Here is an 18,009-nt window from a genome sequence, read left to right as displayed (position 1 = left end):
AAGAAGCGAGTTTACTTTGACGTAAATTCCTCGTTTAAGAATCGAGACTCTAGACTCTCTAGTGAATGTAAGTGTAAGAGAAAGAGAGAAAGAGAGAGAAAAGGAAGGAAGAATCTTGACTTAGGCGAGTGGGCGTATAACGTTCTAACATTTTGGATTTAGAAACGGTTAGAAACGTTTAGAAACGTTAAGAGTCGATTTGTCAGTAATAATGAACTACCGTATTTCACTTTGACACAATGAAATAGTATAGTAAGAAAGAGAGAGGGAGATAGATTTAATAAGAAAGTTGAATTTATTATCTTAGTATCAGCATCTTTTGTGTCCTTATCGAATAAGAAAACTAATGTAAGAAGTATAAGAAAGGGAGTCACACAGAAACTTTGAGTACTTTTCGTTCTTTCACCATAGTAGGATGATAGCACTTTCATCGGAGCGTATCTGGATAAGAGAAATGAGATAGAATAAAGAGTTAGTTCGTATCGGAAAGATTATTAGTCTGTCTTCTCTTCTTTTCTCTTCTTGATGGTGCAGCAGTTAAAGCAACAGCATCTACAGCAGAAGCAGCAACAGAAGTATCAGCAGCCGGTGCAACAGCAGCCGCCACTACTCGAGACTCTGGAGCCAAGAAAGAAAAGCGGCAACAGAGCGGCACCTTGACCCCGAGTCTCCACCTCTGCTTCTTCTTCTTCTTCTTCGTTTTCTTACTTTTTTTCTTTCTCTCTCTCTCTCTCTTTCTCTCTTTTATTCATCCTTTCGTTCGATGGTTTAAGAAGGGACGAGAGTTAGAAGCAAAGAGGAAGCCGAAAAGGGCTTCTGTCTTTTTCTCTCTTGGTTAATTTTTTTCTTCTTCTTCTTCTTCTTTTAGGTTTTTTTTTTTTTTTTATAATGGATCTTCGTCGATAATAAAAAAAAAGGGAATAAAAGGAAACGTTGTTAGTTAAGCGAGAAAAGAAAAGTTTTATCTCTTTTATTTGTTTTAATTCGAATTTTTAATTCGTTTCTCTCAATTCTTACCATTTCCAATGATAGAAGTGTAGAATAAGAGTTTAACGCGAATAGACTAACACGAGATAAAAGGAGAGAATGTGATAGGGACAAGAAAAGATGGAGAAACGTGTTACGGATCAATGGTTATAGATTTTTCTATTCCCTTTTTTTTGAACCTTCTTTTTCTTCTACTTCTTCTTCTTCTTCTTCTCAATCTTTTTCTTAGCTTCGTTCTTTTCTTTTTTCCCTTTTTCACAAAGACTTCGATTCGATACCGATTCGTTTTTTTTACCGGTATGCGTCAACCAATCGTAGTTCTCAACTTTCAAATCGAAGCTTTTATTTTATTTGACCCTTATTTAAAAAATACTATTTATATTTTTTAATAATATAATAATCTTAACAATTTTGTAATTACTTAAAATGAATCAACATATCAACATGGTTAGAAAATACCGTGCAGCAACGTTATTGGTTCTTGAGTATTTCCCTCATAAAAAATAATACATCGAACAAACATATAATTATGTCAAGAAGATTATGAGTTTACTTATATTAATCCAACTATCATAGAGAAAAAAAAGGAAGAAAAAACAGAAGAGCGCAATTAACAATTTCCCAACTACTCGTGAAAAATGTTCACATAAAAATTATCATAATTATATCATAAAAAAAAAAATAGAAAAACATTACATACTCTCAAAGTACGTACATATAATATACACGTATGCTTATATTTTATCTACTTGATCGAAGGAAAATAACACATATACATATAACATATGTATATATTATAGTATATATGTATATATACGTATTATATATCAACTAATTGACAAATCAACGTCGAAATCTGAAGACGAGAGACTAGGGCGACATTATTGGGTCTGAGCTTTGCGTGTAAATACATAGCACGAAGTCATCGCGAATGGCATCGCGTCAGGACTTAGGGGCTTGATACTGCAAGAAAAGGGAGGAGAAAGATAGACTGTGAGATAGACAGATAAAGAGAGACAGAATATGACGATAGTAGTAGTAGTAGTATTAGTAGTAGTAGTAGTAGTAAAGGACGTCGGTTCAGCTGCATTAATTAAACTAGCGGAGGACAATGAGCCTGTCTGCCGGCTCGCTTGCCTCGCTATGTAATTCACGCCTCTCATGGGAGAAGCGCCCTTCGACTTTGCTTTCCAGTTTGAACCTTCCTGCGGCCTTAATTACCCACGCCCTTTCCTCGTCTTTCTCTCTCTCTCTTTCTCTTCAGCTTCTTCTTCTTCTCTCTCACTCTCACCATCTATCTATCTATCTATCTATCTATCTATCTATCTATCTATCTATCTATCTATCTATCTATCTCTCTTTCTCTCTTACGTTCTCCTCTTACTCCCCCTACCTTCTTCTCTTTATCTTTCTCTTGCTCTGCCTACCTTCCTTCCTTCCTTCCTTTGCCGCACAAGTACGCGGCACGATTATTAGGTTATCGATTATACTCCTCAGAGGTAAATCGTCCTGAAACTGTTCGAGATAGCTATTATTATTCTACTCCCGACTTATCAAATCTTCTGATATTATTTAAAAAGATTCTACTTCTATATATATATATTTTTGTCGTTGAGATTGGTATCACACATTTAACAATTCCATTATTACGATAAACTTTTATATATATATATATATATTATTTATGCAATCGATTAAAAGACGATGATTGATAGGATAACCTAATTGTAAATTTTCTATTGGGTCTTATCAAAGGTAAACAAATTAAATGAATGAATGTGAATAATTATTTTGTTATAAGGTATATATGTATATACATAACAGAGAAGTTTGTTGATAATTATCGAAACGATGATGATAGCAGAACGGTTATTTTGTAGCCGTTTTAGATCTTCCTCCTTCTTGACTCGTCATAGAAGCTTTCTCTCTCTATCTCTGACTGTTCGGTAAAGTCAGGCGAACGTTCGCAAATTGAAGACGCTAATTTACACACGGTTTCGCACTCAGGGGGTTCGGGTAAGCTTGCTGCTCTACCTACCTAGCTAGGCTAGACTAGCTGTATTGCGAAGCCGCGTCGTCGTAGTGGCCTCTCTCTCTCTCTCTCTCTCTCTCTCACTCACTCTCTTGTTTCCTACCACCGTGTGCACTTCCTGGCTACTTGCTTATAGTACGAGCCCTCTTCCTAGCTTAACGTTGGCTGCTATTGCTGCTACTGCTACTGGTACTACTGCTGCTGCTGCTGCTGCTGCTTCTACTGCTACTGCTGCTGCTACTGCTGCTGCTTATTAACTCGCGCGAGTTTGCCAGGCAAGCTTCAACGGCTAACAAGGTAAACAATGTTTGGCAATTATCTCGGTTAAATGATCCTCTGGAGATACGGCTGCCGTATTCAGAAGCAAGTAACGGAGCAACGGTAGTACTACTATCAGAGAGAGAGAGAGAGAGAGAGAAAGGGAGAATGAGTGAGCAAGAGAGAGGGAGAGAGAGAGAGAGAGAAGCAAGCAGCAACCCTCATCCTCATCCTCCTTCTACTACCTACCTACCTTCCTACCTTCCTACCTACGTAATCCTCTTCCTCCTTCGCAATTGTGTTTAGGACGATATTGATGACGTGGCATGCACTTTGCCTTCCACGAAGATGCTTCAAGACGATCTAACGATGCTTGGACATCTAACAACTATTTCCATGTTTCTCATGCTTCATATCATCGATCTTATCCGATAACATTTTTTTTTAGGAAGGGGAAGTAATTAATTCTATCAACTTTATATTTTCTTTTGGTTTTTTTTTTTGTCGAACGTAGTGGTGTCAACGACCGTTACGATTCGTCGGGTTTTTATTTTCTTTTTTATTCTTCCGACGAGACACAACAGAAGTGGAACGAATCTCGAAGAAGAAGAAGAAGGGGTAGGAAGGTGGTGTGTAAAATAAAAAAAAGATTAAAAAAAAAAAAGAAAGGTGAACCAGTTGCGTTGTCTCTTCTCGTGCAGAACGCCGTTCGCATAAGCGAGGAAGACGAAGAACGTTTCACGGTTGATTGACGACACACACACACACACACACCGATGAAGTAGATAATACATATTCGCTTTTAAAAAGATGGTAGAACGAAGATTTTTCGGTGTTTTGGGCTTCGAGAAGCTTGTTGTTGTCTCTTCCTTCTTCTTTCCTTTTGGCGGTTGGGAGAGTCATCGTAAACCGATATTTGAGTAGAAGGATTACGTTTCTCCATCCGCGGATCGCGAGAAGCGACAAAGATGAAAATATCAGATACCTGTCTGTTGGTATATGTTATATATATGTATAGTATATCATATGTGTAGTTAAAATATACGTATACTATGTAGCAGGTTGCGTTGTATTAACAGTTGATCAGCTGTTCTTTTAGAAGACACGGGTAATAAAGAAGCTGGATAGAATCGATCTCGTTTCGATGGAAATTGATCGATCGATCGATCGATCGATCGGATGTTATGTCACACCCCCAACTAACTTCTTTTGTTGTCTACTCATTTTTAAAAATCTTCTTCCTCGGTGATCGGCCTTTTATTCTTTTTTCTTCTTCTTTCTCTTCTTTTCTTTTATTTTTTTTTTTATTTTATATAGGAGACAAGTAATTTATTGAGATATTGATTTAATCAATTAATTTTATAAATCATGCTTTACATAATCTTACATTATGTTAAATATCATCTTTAAATATACTAATATATACTCATAACTATATATATATATATAAATAAATAAAAATAATTAATATAATTAATATTATACGTAATTAATATACGTATTTATACTATTTCAATTTAACATATGAGATTGTTACAGAATTAGTTAATATTGTAATCTCTGTTATTAATATTCTCACATTTTAATAAACTTAATATATTATACTATAATTATTTAACAAAATAAGTAAAAACAAAACGAAATGTTCTTCCTCGTCTTTCCCTCCTTCATATTATTATATTACGAAATGATATTTCTACATATCTTTATTACAATTTCATATTTATCGTTGAGAACTTTGACTTCTTATTTCTTATCAAATTCGTATAGATGGAATACTTTCTCTCGTATATAAAGAGATGAAGTAATTCTCGCGGTGAAGCATAAACGATTTCCTCTCGTTTTCCATGAAACTTAATAGCGTCCAATGCTCTTCCTAACCACCCACTCCCCCTTTCTCCCCACACCTCTATTCGCGAAAGCAGCAACCAGGGTGGTAGTGATGGTGGTGGTTCTATCTCTGTCTCTCTCTCTCTCTCTCTCTTTCTTTCCTTATATTCTCGAGAAGTATTCAATTATTGACTTCAATTCAGAGTCGAGCCATTAGCATAACCTTTGAATAATTCATGACCGAACGGTTAATTCAGCAGTATGTAAATTAATCCCTCTAATTGCGAGCGACAATGTACGAAGTAGTTGGTGCGGCCGATTTTATGTACATATTTCGAGTTTATTTTAGAAAATAAGAAGAAGAATAAGTAGAGGAAAGAAGAAGAAGAAGAAGAAGATGAAGAATGAAGAAAATGAAGTAGACGACAAATATAAAGAAAAAGAGAGAGAAAGATAAAAGTAATGTTATTTTAATATTGTTTAACTAAAAAAGAAAAATATCTATTGAAAAAAAAAAAAAAAAAACTAACCTAGGTAAAAAAGAAACGAAAACAAACACGAAAAAAAAATATATATATGTATATAAACGGAAAAGCTTGGTTGCTTCTAAGCACACCTCGCGCACAAACCGTTTGCGAAATTAATTTACAAATAATTATGGCGCGCGACCGACAACGGGCTCGTAGAAACGAAATGACGTGCTTCGTTAAGCGGCAAGTTATCTCGACGATTTAATTACGAGCAGATGTAGAGAGTGGGGAGTGAAGGGGGTGAGGAGGGAGGGGAGGGGGAGGGGGCAAGCAGGGCGTTTAGGAATTACGTTGATGCCGAGAAGAGAGTACCCCGCTCAAAACGAGTAACCAAGAGAGAAAGAGAAAAAGAGAGTAGTACACGTTTTCATTATTTTTGTTCTTTTTTTTTTTTCTTCTTTTTTATTTTCATCCTTTATTTATTATTTCTTTCTTTCTTTCATTCTTTCATTCTTCGTGCAATTTTGCTCGAAGCGAGATCCCCGACTATTTTTTTTCGAGTACCGTAAAGTACATCGCGTTTTACACCGAAACGAGCATCCCGTGTTTGGATTCAAGCGTAAAAGATAGAGATACGGGATTAAACGAGAGGAGGATAAGAGGAGGGAGAGAGGGAGGGAGGGAGGGAGGGAGGGATAAAGACCGGAGGCGAAGAAAAGATGCACAAACGATAAAATCAACGAGGACGACGTGGCAAGAAAGCGTCGCGCTAATTAATCCACGCGCGTTACACCTCGCGAATCTTTTCACAGTCATTTGAAAACTCCTGCTTTAAACTTTATTCATCGAGCGTGTAGATGAATAAAGAAAAAAGAAAGAAAAGATACATTTCGGTGAGAAAGAGATATATATATATAGAACGAGGTTGATACAGGAGGAAAAGGGTATAAGAGAAATAAGTGGATATTCGTAAGAGTTGAAAAAGAGTTGAGAAAATGGGAAGAGGGTTGCAGTCATTTTTGTTGTATTGTTCCAATTCGCGAATAGATGAAACTATGTTATAATTCTAATTCGTTCTAAGGCTAAACGTATTTTTCTTGTATGCGTGTATACTCTTTGAATGTATTTAATTAATGTCGACGTCTAACGATTTTTTTTAGATAGTTTACTAATTCTTTTCTAATTGCGTGTTCTTAGAAAAAAATGTTGTTCAAAGGGACCGCTTTTTTTTTCTTATTTTTTTTTACAGTTTTCTTTTTCAACGTAAAACCAACATAGTTATCCGACGAAAGTTTTGAGTTCTCGTCATTACGGATGTTGTTGCGATCGCTAAGAAGAAGAAAAAGAAGAAGGAGAAGGGGGTTTCAGTAAAAGTGTAAAAAAGGGAAAAAAAATCAACCAACGAATCATTTCCTTTTTTTTTCTTTCTTTATTTTTCTATTTTCTCGAACGACCCTTCGGATTTACTCGCTTCGTCGCTAATTGAAGAGCATGTCTTTGCCGTTCTCGTTCTCGTTCTCGTTCTCGTTCTCGTTCTCGTTCTCGTTCTCGTTCTCGTTCTTCGTCCTTATCTTCATCCTCGTCATAGTCGCGTAATTGTCTATAGTTAGTTGTTGTTTCGTGTCACGTCATAAGTTCCTATCCTTTTTTTTTTCCCGCAAAATATTGCAATTAAATCAGACAAAATGAGGAAGAAAGATACGAGCGAGAAAGTTTGATAATTTATAGAAAAAGATACTAAAAAGTGTGTTTGATGATTGAATGAAGGTGTGTGTAAAGGGTGAGTGGAGATAAGTTGGGTTTTGAGAAATAAATGAGGAAAATTATGTACACGTTGTTGGTAGTGGTAGTGTTGGTACTCGAAAAACGATACACTCATGTTTGCATTTTCATTTAGACTCATCTATTTCTACATTTCTTCTCTTTTCTTCGTTAATCATTCGTTTGAAATGCTAGAAGTTATTTTTTCCTTATAACACGGAGAATCGGTGTTACGACCTACCCAAATGTTAAACACGCTGGAAAATCTCTCGCAGGTTGTGAAGGAGAGTACTCTCGAAAAAGCCTTCGTACTAACGCTTTTCACAAGCTTTTTTTTTCTTTTCTTTTCTCTCTCTCTTTCTCTTCCCCCTTTCACCTTCACTTCTATTCCACCTACCCTCCACACCCACCTCACTCCCATCATCATATCTCTCTCTCTCTTTCTCTGTTTTTTTCTTTATTCTTTCTATATTACTTATTTCTGTTTTTTTTTTCTTCTCCTCGCTTATATTCGCATTTAAAATCACGTGCTCGTCGACCTTTTTGCTTTCTTATGCTTTCTCACCCTTTCGAGTATTCCTAACAGCCAACTCTTCTAACCATTCATTTTTTCTTTCTACACACACATTTTTTTTTATTATATATTATATGTATAACATAAATATATATTATGGTCAATTTATTATTGCAAGCATTGTATATAAATTTTTCCCACGGTTTTGTCAAGATTTTGTCAGGTGTTGTTTTTAATTTCCCATCCAGGTTTTACTCAGGTTACATTTTATATATATGTAAATATATATTTTTTATTAATTAAATTACTCAGTTCGGATATTTAGCTAGTGTTCGTAAAATTATTAACAAAATAAACAAAATAATATCGTATAAACCAAATAATATGAATAAAATATAATATAAATAAAAAATATATCATATTCGATTTTAACGCGTCATTTGAAATAAAGAAAAATAAAAAGTAATACAAATTTATACTTTACAAAGCTATTTTCTTTCCATCCTACTAATTAACTCGTTATCCTCATTCGACTCGCATCCCCCATTCACGTTTAAAAGAAAATAAAGTAAAGATAAAAGAATATCGTTTTAAAAAATCGTCGATTTTTTTCTTTCTTCTTCTTCTTCTTCTTCTTCATTCCAACCCAGCTTTTTTTCTACCCCTAACCAACCAACTATCTTTCTCTCTCATTTGTATTTTCTTTTTCACTTCACACACTTTAAAAACAAGGCGACGGAAATTAATTACTGTCATGCATATCCACTATTCACGAATGAACAGGCAACCCCAGCCCTCCCCTCCCCCTCATCAACTCGCGAAGTTTCTTCTTTTTCTGTTTTTACCCACAACCTCGCCTCTCCCCCCCATCGTGGGATGCAACGACGAGAGTAGGGGAATGAAAGCTAAAGGAAGTGCTGAGCTTTTTCTACAACCAACTACTATTACGATGCAACTACCGCGAGCTTTTTTTTCATTTTTTATATACGATCCTCTTCCTCGGTTGCACCACCGAGAAAAATATCGGAGAGTTGAAGAAGAAAATAACGTGCTAAATACTCCAGTTTATATTACGGATATATGAATGCTTAATAAGCTCGTTTTGTCTTTTTTTTTTTTTTTTTTATTTAAATCGCGATTTCACGCTTCGTAATTCAAAATTGCGAACACACATAGACACACACACACACACACACATGTATTATTATTCGTATATAAATCGATGAAAACAAATTTCAATAATCTTTTCATCCCCCACGTATTCTTATCTTTCAAATTCGTTTATCGATTCTCTCACGCAATTTATTCGTCTCGTTAAACATCAACAATAATAATCACACGAATTAATAATTCATTTTATTATGACGACAATTTGGATATTTTGACGAATTAATAATTAATTCATAATTTAAAATTAGATTTGTAATAATACCTTTTCAATACTGAACGTTAACGATCGATTGATAAAGTCAGACAAGCGTAAATAATAGAAAAATATTATGTATTATAAAATAAAATTATTGATCTTAGAAGTACTTAGTTAAACATTAAAGTTATGAAAAATAAAAAAAAGGTTCTTCTCGTAAGCATCCCTATTGGTAAGAGTACACTCGGTGAAGCTGCTACCGTCGTCATCCCTCCTGTTCTCCCCCCACCCTTCCCCGATCTCCCCTTCACCCCTCCCTTTAGTGACTTTTATGCGAGCCATTAAGAATTTTAATCGTTGCTTTCACGACCCGTTAAGATCCGGTTTATTATCGAGGTTTATCCAAAGCGTCGAGAAAGTAAAACACTCGGCATACTTTGCGCTCGCAAATCGTTTGACGACGACGACGACGACGACGACGACGACGATGACGACGATGACGACGGACTTGGATTTTAACGATCACTTTCCTTAGATTAAATCTTTACTTATTTATTTGCTGGTTCTTATACATACATAAAGAGAACAAAAAATACAAATAAACGTACAAATCTAAATAGTCTCATAAATGTGTTACACGTGATACATCGTAAATGTGAAATATTTTATCTGTCTACTTACTACTAGGTCGTGTATTTGTGTCGTTCTCATTCAAAAGAATGAAATCAAGGAATTATAAAAAAAGAAAAAAATATCTCGAAGGTCACTCGAGCATAAAACTCGCAACGAGTTGAGAGAGAGAGAGAGAGAGAGAGAGAGGATCATTGTGGCATGAAATCGAGATGCAAGATCATCGGTAAGAAAAACGTACGATGAATCGACGAAGATATTACAAAGATGAATGGTTACATACTTCGAAGAAGAAGAAGATGATAAAAAAAAATAAAAAGAAATATAAATAAAGAATGAAAAAAAAAATAATAATAATAAAAAAAAGAAGAGTACGCGGCTCACGATGAACGATTCTTCGTAACGAGCTACTCTAAGCCGACGTCGGAGACGGAAATTGATTTCGCATAAATGCATACAAATGCAATTCTTTCTGATCCCTTTTCTCGTCTATGACCTTTCAGAAATATCAATCTTAACACGACTTCCGGTTGATGAGAAGACTAAGAACAAAGAGATCTTCTGTAGTAGCAACGTCATAAAGTATTAAAATACTCTAACTAGTAATAGAGTAATATACTATATATTTTGTTATTAAAATTATTAAATTGTACGATATACATTTTAAAATAACAATAGGTATTTATCGATTAAGAAATTATTAATATAAAAAAAAAACCTATTATCTAAGTAAATTTATTTCAATTTAACTATAAACTATTACTAATTCCAATATGAACTCAATCAAACGCAACGAAGAAAAGCTTTCGCAAAGAAATTAATATCAAAAATATTGCATACCGGTAAATGAATAAAAAAGAATTTAAATAGAAAATGCATATTTTCGAATTTTCATTTCTAAAACATTTAGTGGACAAAAGCAAGCTAGCTAGCAAGCAAGCAAGGATATAATATATAAAGTGTAAGACGAAGAGAGACAGGACGATAGTATGGTAGTATTAGGTAAAGGTAGTAGTAGTAATAATAGTAGTAGTAGTAGTAGTAGTGTCGTTCACGCACAAGAGAATCCACCAACGATAACCAGTAGACTCACATAGAGGTATAAGTTAGAGAGTAGAATATATATATGTGCGTATTGGTCATGTGTGTGTGTATGGGTTATGTAGGCGAATGCGCGAGCACATGGTGCCCCGTTCTCGTACGCTTGTACGTGTTATGCCGTGCGGTACGGTCCAACATAGGGACAAGGGAGGCGATATATAATGTTCCGCGATATTAAACGGGACGCATTCCACCGAAGCCACCCTCTGGTCTCTGCTATGAATGCTTCTACGACCCCCGTCTCTTGCTTCCATTCCCCTGCCCCCTGCCCCCAACCCTGTTCCCTTTCCACCATTCTCTTCCAGTCCCGACCTTCTCTATCCACCCCAAAACTCTACAGTACGAGAGGACGTGAACGAACAGAGAGAGAGAGAGAGAGAGAGAGATAGGGTGTATGAGAGAGAGAGGAATAGAGAGTACGAAGCTGGCCTACTCGACCAGCAGAGAGCCACCCCGAAATGGTTATACGGCAAATTTACAGCTTAGCTAGTTCCACCACTACCATCTACTATCGCCAACACTATCACCAATACCAAAACCACCCCTACGAATACACCATTTACTGCACCCAAGAGAAGTAGATAGTAGGAAGAGAAAGAAAGAAGAAGAAGAGGGTGAGATTTTTGGGAAAGAGAAAATAGAGCTAGAATCCGTAACCTATAAGGTGTCTTATATAAACTGTTTCATTTTTGTTACGGATAAATATATGTCATTTTGTGAAACTTTGATCAAATTGACACGTTTTGAATTTTATTATTATCTTGTTATTAAAAATGAGAGGTTAAATAAAAAAAAAAAATAATAATATGATAGTTAGTTAAACAATGACAAAGGAAGTTTTCCTTGGTAACGAAGAAAACCAGCGGTAGCAGCAGCAACAGCAGCAGCAGTAACGTGGTGATGGTGGTGGTAGGTGGTTTGAACATAGCCGCATTTCCATGCGAGATAGGAGAAGATAGTATAAGGGTAGAGAGAAACGCCAGAAGCGTAATATCGGCGAGTGGGCAGGTCATGCTCTAGAGAAAAGGACGTCGCTTGGGTCTCTCACGGTAGCCCTGGAGGAGTCGCGGTCTCCCGTGACATTCCAAAATTCCCACCCTTTCCTGACCATCCTGTCCTTTCTCCCTTCTCTTCTCTTCTCTTCTCTTCTCTTCTCTTCTCTACTCTTCTCTTCTCCTCTTTCTCTCTCTCTTCATCTCATCCACCACTTCTCAGTGTGTCCACTCCCTGCTCAAACAGCTTCTCTCTCTTATTCTGCTTCTCTCCTTCTCGGACCTTAGTAAAGCTTACGGGGGGTGTGGGTTAGTTGGGTACACCCTATCACGGGCTCGCTGCCCTGGCCGTTTCCCATCCTTCATCCGTACATTTCCATCCCCCTCAACCACCTCGTACGCCGAATGCAACCATGCGTCATCCGCCATGATCTATGCATCCTGCCGTCCTGGCATTGCGTGTACCGTCCACCACCATCATACACATACTCACACTATTATACACCATGGAATACCATTGCGCCTACGATCTCTTCGTTTTCTCTACACACATATGTATGTATATATGTTTATATATACAATCTCTATCTCTCTTTCTCTTGCTCTCGTTCTCATTCTGTCTAGCTTTGTAGCTCTCTGACAAGCTTCACTAATACCGTTTCTATATACATGTACATACTACGTGAAGCTGCTCTTCCGGTGTCTCTATTAAAGCTCGGCGTGTTTTCCGAGCTTTCGGTGTTACTGTCCTACTGATGTTGAAAGATCGTATAATACTATTCAAGAGAGAAAGAGAGAGAGAGAGAGAGAAAGGGAGACAGAGACAAAGAGAATGCATACCTTTGGCTTTGCCAAATTCTTCGTACATCTTCTGGAAAATCAACGTCTTCCATTTTACGTTTCATCAATGATACTTTATATTCGCTATCACTAACATTGTATTAAAATCCAACAAATTGGTTCAGATAAATGGGCATCCTATTGAACGATCATAATGAACGAATGAATTTTTAAATATCCACTTAATGCACCTGTTCAATTACTTTCATCGATTTCATTAACATAATAATTATTTCGTAAAATGGGAAAACATTTCTTTCTACCCTAATCGAAGCTATTGAAAATTGGAAGTAATCGTTTAAGTTATAAGAGAATGACACATACTCGCGCGTTCAGGGATGGTATAAACCTTCATACCGACAAATGATTATAGGTATGGTCGATCTGTTTTGGGCAAATGGTTGTTCGGTCGTCCGATAGAAACCGGACTCATGATATAGGTCCTCATATAATAGCTCGTAATCCATACAATATCGTTTACGGTAATGTGAGAGCACTTAATCATTCACGTTATTACGTCACGCCCAAGCATTCGCATCCGTAATTGCCTCCGTACCGCCAATATTCCTCATTACCATAATAACAGTACCTGAACGATCGCCGTTGACGTCTATAACATTAATAATAGTAACTCTCTTTTGTCGCGGAAGTAAAATACTCTAACTATACGTCACGAACCATTACCTGTCATTTCCTTTTTGAAATGTAACTTTAGAAAAAAAATATATATGATTAATAAATTCTTACGTTCAATATGTATCCCGGAATAGCATATTATACTACTCGACTACATTAAATCAAATTACAAAAAAAAAAAAAGACCACCCCTTCCACAGATATTAATCAACACTTATCAAAAATGCGCAGCTTAAGAAACTATCATCTCATCGAGTATTTAGAAAACGCGTTTGCGGGATGACTCCCCAGTTAGTGGTAACAGAAATAAAAAAAAAATAAAAAGAAAATTTGATGGTGTTTGACCATTTACTCCTCTTCACTCGCATCCCCTCTTTTTTGGTTACGGTTTGGCAAGACATGTCGTTTCTCTCGGCTTTTCATCCGTTTTCCCTGGGGATTATTGCAAGAGGGACATTTTCGAGGGATGTTCTCGCGAGCTTTGGCTTGGCTCGGCTCGTATCGCGTTGATGCCCGGATACGGGAAAGAGCTAGCTGACGAGAGAAAGAGAGAGAAGGAGAGAGAGAAAGAGAGGGAGAAAGAGAGAGAAAGAGAAAGACGATGATGGGGACGATACACCAGGGGCTTAACATACACACTCCACCCCCGGTAGGCGGAGTGTACCGCCTACAAGCTACCCCCACCATCGAACCACACGGCACTGATAGCAGCGATATCAGGCAAACACTTGTTGCTTGGCTGCTGGAGCCTCCCGTCCTTCTTCATGTAACATCCCTCTCTCTCTCTCTCTCTCTCTCTCTCTCTCTCTCTCTCTCTCTCTCTCTCTCTCTCTCTTTATAACTACCCCTATTCTTAATTTTCTTTAATATTTACTATCCTAAACTTATCAAATGTTATGATACTTATCGATGATGACTTTTACAAAGAGTTTATGATTATATTTATATTTTTATTTTTAATTCATTGTGCATAATGATTTTATTTAGAAATGATATTATAATTTAATTCAACGAGGGTATATTTTTGTATTTATTAATACGATAATGGTAATAAATAGTTATATGAAAATAATTGAAATGTTTAATTGGAGATAATAATATTAATGGTTGTTTATCACGATCATCATAATGTTTGTTTTTATTTGTTATTTTTCTAGGCAGTGCGGTGGCTGCAGCCGACACCATTTCCGCGCCGTGGACTCCCGCGAGTTCCGGGCCGCCGCCCGACGCCAACGGCTCCGGCTCGGATACGAAAAATCTCGACGTTGGCGAAATTAGCGATGTAAGTATATTAGATTAATTAATATTTTTATTAACATTTTTTATTCATTATTCTAACTTATAAATAACATATATATATACGCGAGTTTCGTATGTAAGGATAATTAAGTATCAAATATCACAGATATTTCAAATAATTCAAAAATGATTTTTAAAAATCAAGTATTATAGAAAAATAGTTGAAGAAATTGTCAATTAGTGTGTATTAAATATACTTTTGTATATTATTCGATAATAAAAATGAATATTCAAAATTCAGTTATAAACTTTGAACCTAAGTTTATATTTTTAATTTCGTTATATTTGTCGTTTTTGATAAATTTTATTATTTTGTATAAATAAAATGGTTAGCGTCGATTTCTTGGCAAATTCTCTGAAGTATGTTCGTATGGGGAATTTTTTTTTTTTTTTTAAGTAGATAAACTCAAAGATAATCGTTGAGTTCCTCTTCGTACGGCAAACACACACACCGAAAGGAGATCTTCGTTTCGTTGAAATTCCGAGTCTTGTTTTCTTCCTGCACTCGGGATATATAACATCGTGCGTACATATACGTGTGTATTTATACATGCTGCATGCATGCATGCATACATACATAGATAAACTCGTACATACGAGAGACGAGGTGGGCTTATACGCGAACGGCCGGAAATAAAAGTGGATACGCGAGAATTTCTTGAATCGCAGAAAGCAAAATCGTCGCGTTCCAGGCGTGCTTTTAACTTCGAGAAACTCTTCGGCTAAAGAGATAAAGAGAGAGAGAGAGAGAGAGAGAACGAGAGAAAAAGAGAAACAGGGAGAGAGTGTCTTTGTTTCGAAAGAACTCATCTGATTGGCCGGATTCAAGAATTCGTATTTTTTTTCTCTTCTCCTTTTTATTTTCTTCGCCATATCGAGAATAGAAAATTACATTACTTACTTTTCTTATTTATTTTTTGGTCGATTAATTATATAGATAAAATAACATTCCCATTTGCTAGTGAGATACTCAAGAGAAAAATAATATCTTCGTAATTTTATACATGTAGCACTCTCCATAACAGAATATTTAAAGGGTATAAAAAAATTGCTGATATCTTTCAAAAAAATAAAAAAAAAATGTAGTTAAATTTATTAATATTTGATAGGCAATTAAAATAATTAATCGGTGTAAACGATAAGAAAATTTTTATTCGTTAATGTACATATAATATATATATATATAATTGAATTTTTATATTTGTTATAGTGGTTAAAATAAAAAGTCAAGGATTTTTTTAAACGATCTTTTTTTCTTATTTCAGGACGAAAAGGATCTGTCAGCAGCGGACGCGGAGGGAGTATGGTCTCCGGATATCGAGCAAAGCTTCCAGGAAGCTCTCACCATATATCCGCCATGCGGTCGACGCAAAATTATCCTTTCCGACGAAGGGAAGATGTACGGTAAGTCGATAAGATTAACGTACTATGCGAGCTGCATATTTAAACCCATACAGGATGTAGATACGTACCTCTACCAAACAAAAGGACTAAAGGTTTTTTTCTTTTGCGAATATCCATGATTGGTTTAATACAAACGAAAAGGAATCAAAAATAATATCGAACTGTATTGAATTCATAACATTATAAAAGCTTTCTTCTCTCTCCTGTTATTTTCAATTATAACTCTTTTATTTTTTTTATTTTACTATAGGAAAATATATTTATCACGAAAAGTACTCGTAAAAGTACTTGTTGTTTTTTTTATACTACTACCACAAAGAACAGATTTGAAATCTGAACAATTTTTAAATCATATTATTCTATATCATACGATTGTTATTTTCAATTCTATCTAATTCCTTTTTTTATTTTGGTTTCGAATTTTGTTATAAAAAAAATATATTTATTACATAAGTTACTCGTAGAAATACTTGTATTTCTTTTTTTACTATTACCGCAAAGAACAGATTTTAAATTTAAACAATTTTTAAATCATGTTATTCTATCTCATACGAAATTACGTCCAACAACGAGTAAAAATAATACAATAAAAACATAATCAAAGTTTATCGTATCGTCGAAAAGAAAAAGAGGAAAAGAAAAAAATATTAAATAATAAAAAATCCGAAAAATCCTTTTCAACGATCTATCTTGTCCCTTCTCTTATATTTGATCGTATAAAATTGATAAGGCGTGTCAATGAGAAAAAAAAAATATATATATATATATAGGTATCGTATATAGGTATCAAAGGGATAATCTCTTGTTCGTTTCACGTAGAGACGAGCAAAACTACGTTACGCGATACGACGCGATGCGACGCGACGCGACGCGACGCATCGGAGATGTTCCGACCTGGACATCGTTATTGCTCGATGCTGAGGTCAGTCTACGTGACCGGCCGGATATTGCTTGCTACGACCACCAGCAGCACCGTGGTGGCCAACCACCATAAACCACCACTACCATTAACCGCCATGAACTCCACCACCGAAGCAATAACGCTCTCGTGTCTCGCAACTCCTCTTCCTCCTCCTCCACCTACACCTTCTCCCCTTTCCTTCTCCTCTTCCTCCACACTCTATCTATCTCTCTCTCTCTCTATCTCTCTCTTTCTTTCTTTTACATTTTTATTTTTTGTTGTATTTTTTTTTTCAATTTTTTTTTTTCATTCTCTTTCTTCTTTCTCGTGGAACTCAACCCATAGTCTATATTAAATTTAAAAAAAATCACGACGTGCCTTCAATATCGTCTATCCACTTTTCCCTTCCCCTCCTCCCTCTCCCCCTCTCAAGCAAATCCTCTACCGCAGACCACCTTCTTCTTCATCCTTATCTTTTTTTTTTTTTAAATTCTTCGTAATACCAAGTTCAAAAAAAGACTCTTTCTTATTATGGTTTTATTATTATACATCTTTTTTTTTTTTTTTATATATAACTTTAACGAATTAACATGTTCCGGATTAATTTCTCATGGAAAATTACTGATCATGTCGAATCCATTCATCGTTGATCTAACTTTCTTTCGTCTAAAGGATATATTTTCTTTTTTTCTTTCTTTCTTTCTTTCTTCTTCTTTAAATTTATTTATTTATTAACTCAACGTCATTTTGTTTTCTTTAGGAAAATTATATCGCGACAGTTCACGGGTTTTAACTTTAGAGTTTTAGTCTATCTGCACGTTGTATAAACGAGTACCGCTTGAATCCCATTCGTTAAGGTACACAATATCGCTTAATTTCCGAAAACACTTCGCGCGAAAAACCAGCGGGTGGCAATTCAATCGTGGCCCATGACGGCGTCCTATGAAAACGAACCTTAATTTGGCTTTCTATCTTCCTTCTACTCCTC

General features: G+C 35.7%; 1 protein-coding gene across 6 annotated transcripts in view; it reads left to right on the top strand.

Annotated features, from left to right (window-relative positions):
- The window catches only part of scalloped (TEA domain transcription factor 1 homolog scalloped), a 176,079-nt gene that overhangs the window by 121,840 nt on the left and 36,230 nt on the right, over window positions 1-18,009 (top strand). For all 6 annotated transcript variants that reach the window (XM_089175359.1, XM_089175358.1, XM_015336113.2 and 3 more), the window contains 2 exons: window positions 14,575-14,699; window positions 15,982-16,120. In XM_089175359.1, coding sequence (XP_089031485.1) covers window positions 14,575-14,699; window positions 15,982-16,120 — 264 coding nt within the window. The remainder of the gene's footprint in view (window positions 1-14,574; window positions 14,700-15,981; window positions 16,121-18,009) is intronic.

The sequence above is a fragment of the Polistes dominula genome, unplaced genomic scaffold (assembly GCF_049000335.1).
Source record: "Polistes dominula isolate Pdom_NZ unplaced genomic scaffold, Pdom_raw_medaka contig_82, whole genome shotgun sequence".
Classification (NCBI taxonomy): domain Eukaryota; kingdom Metazoa; phylum Arthropoda; class Insecta; order Hymenoptera; family Vespidae; genus Polistes; species Polistes dominula.
Note: the sequence above shows the minus strand (reverse complement) of the source record. Positions and strands in the feature narration are given on the sequence as shown.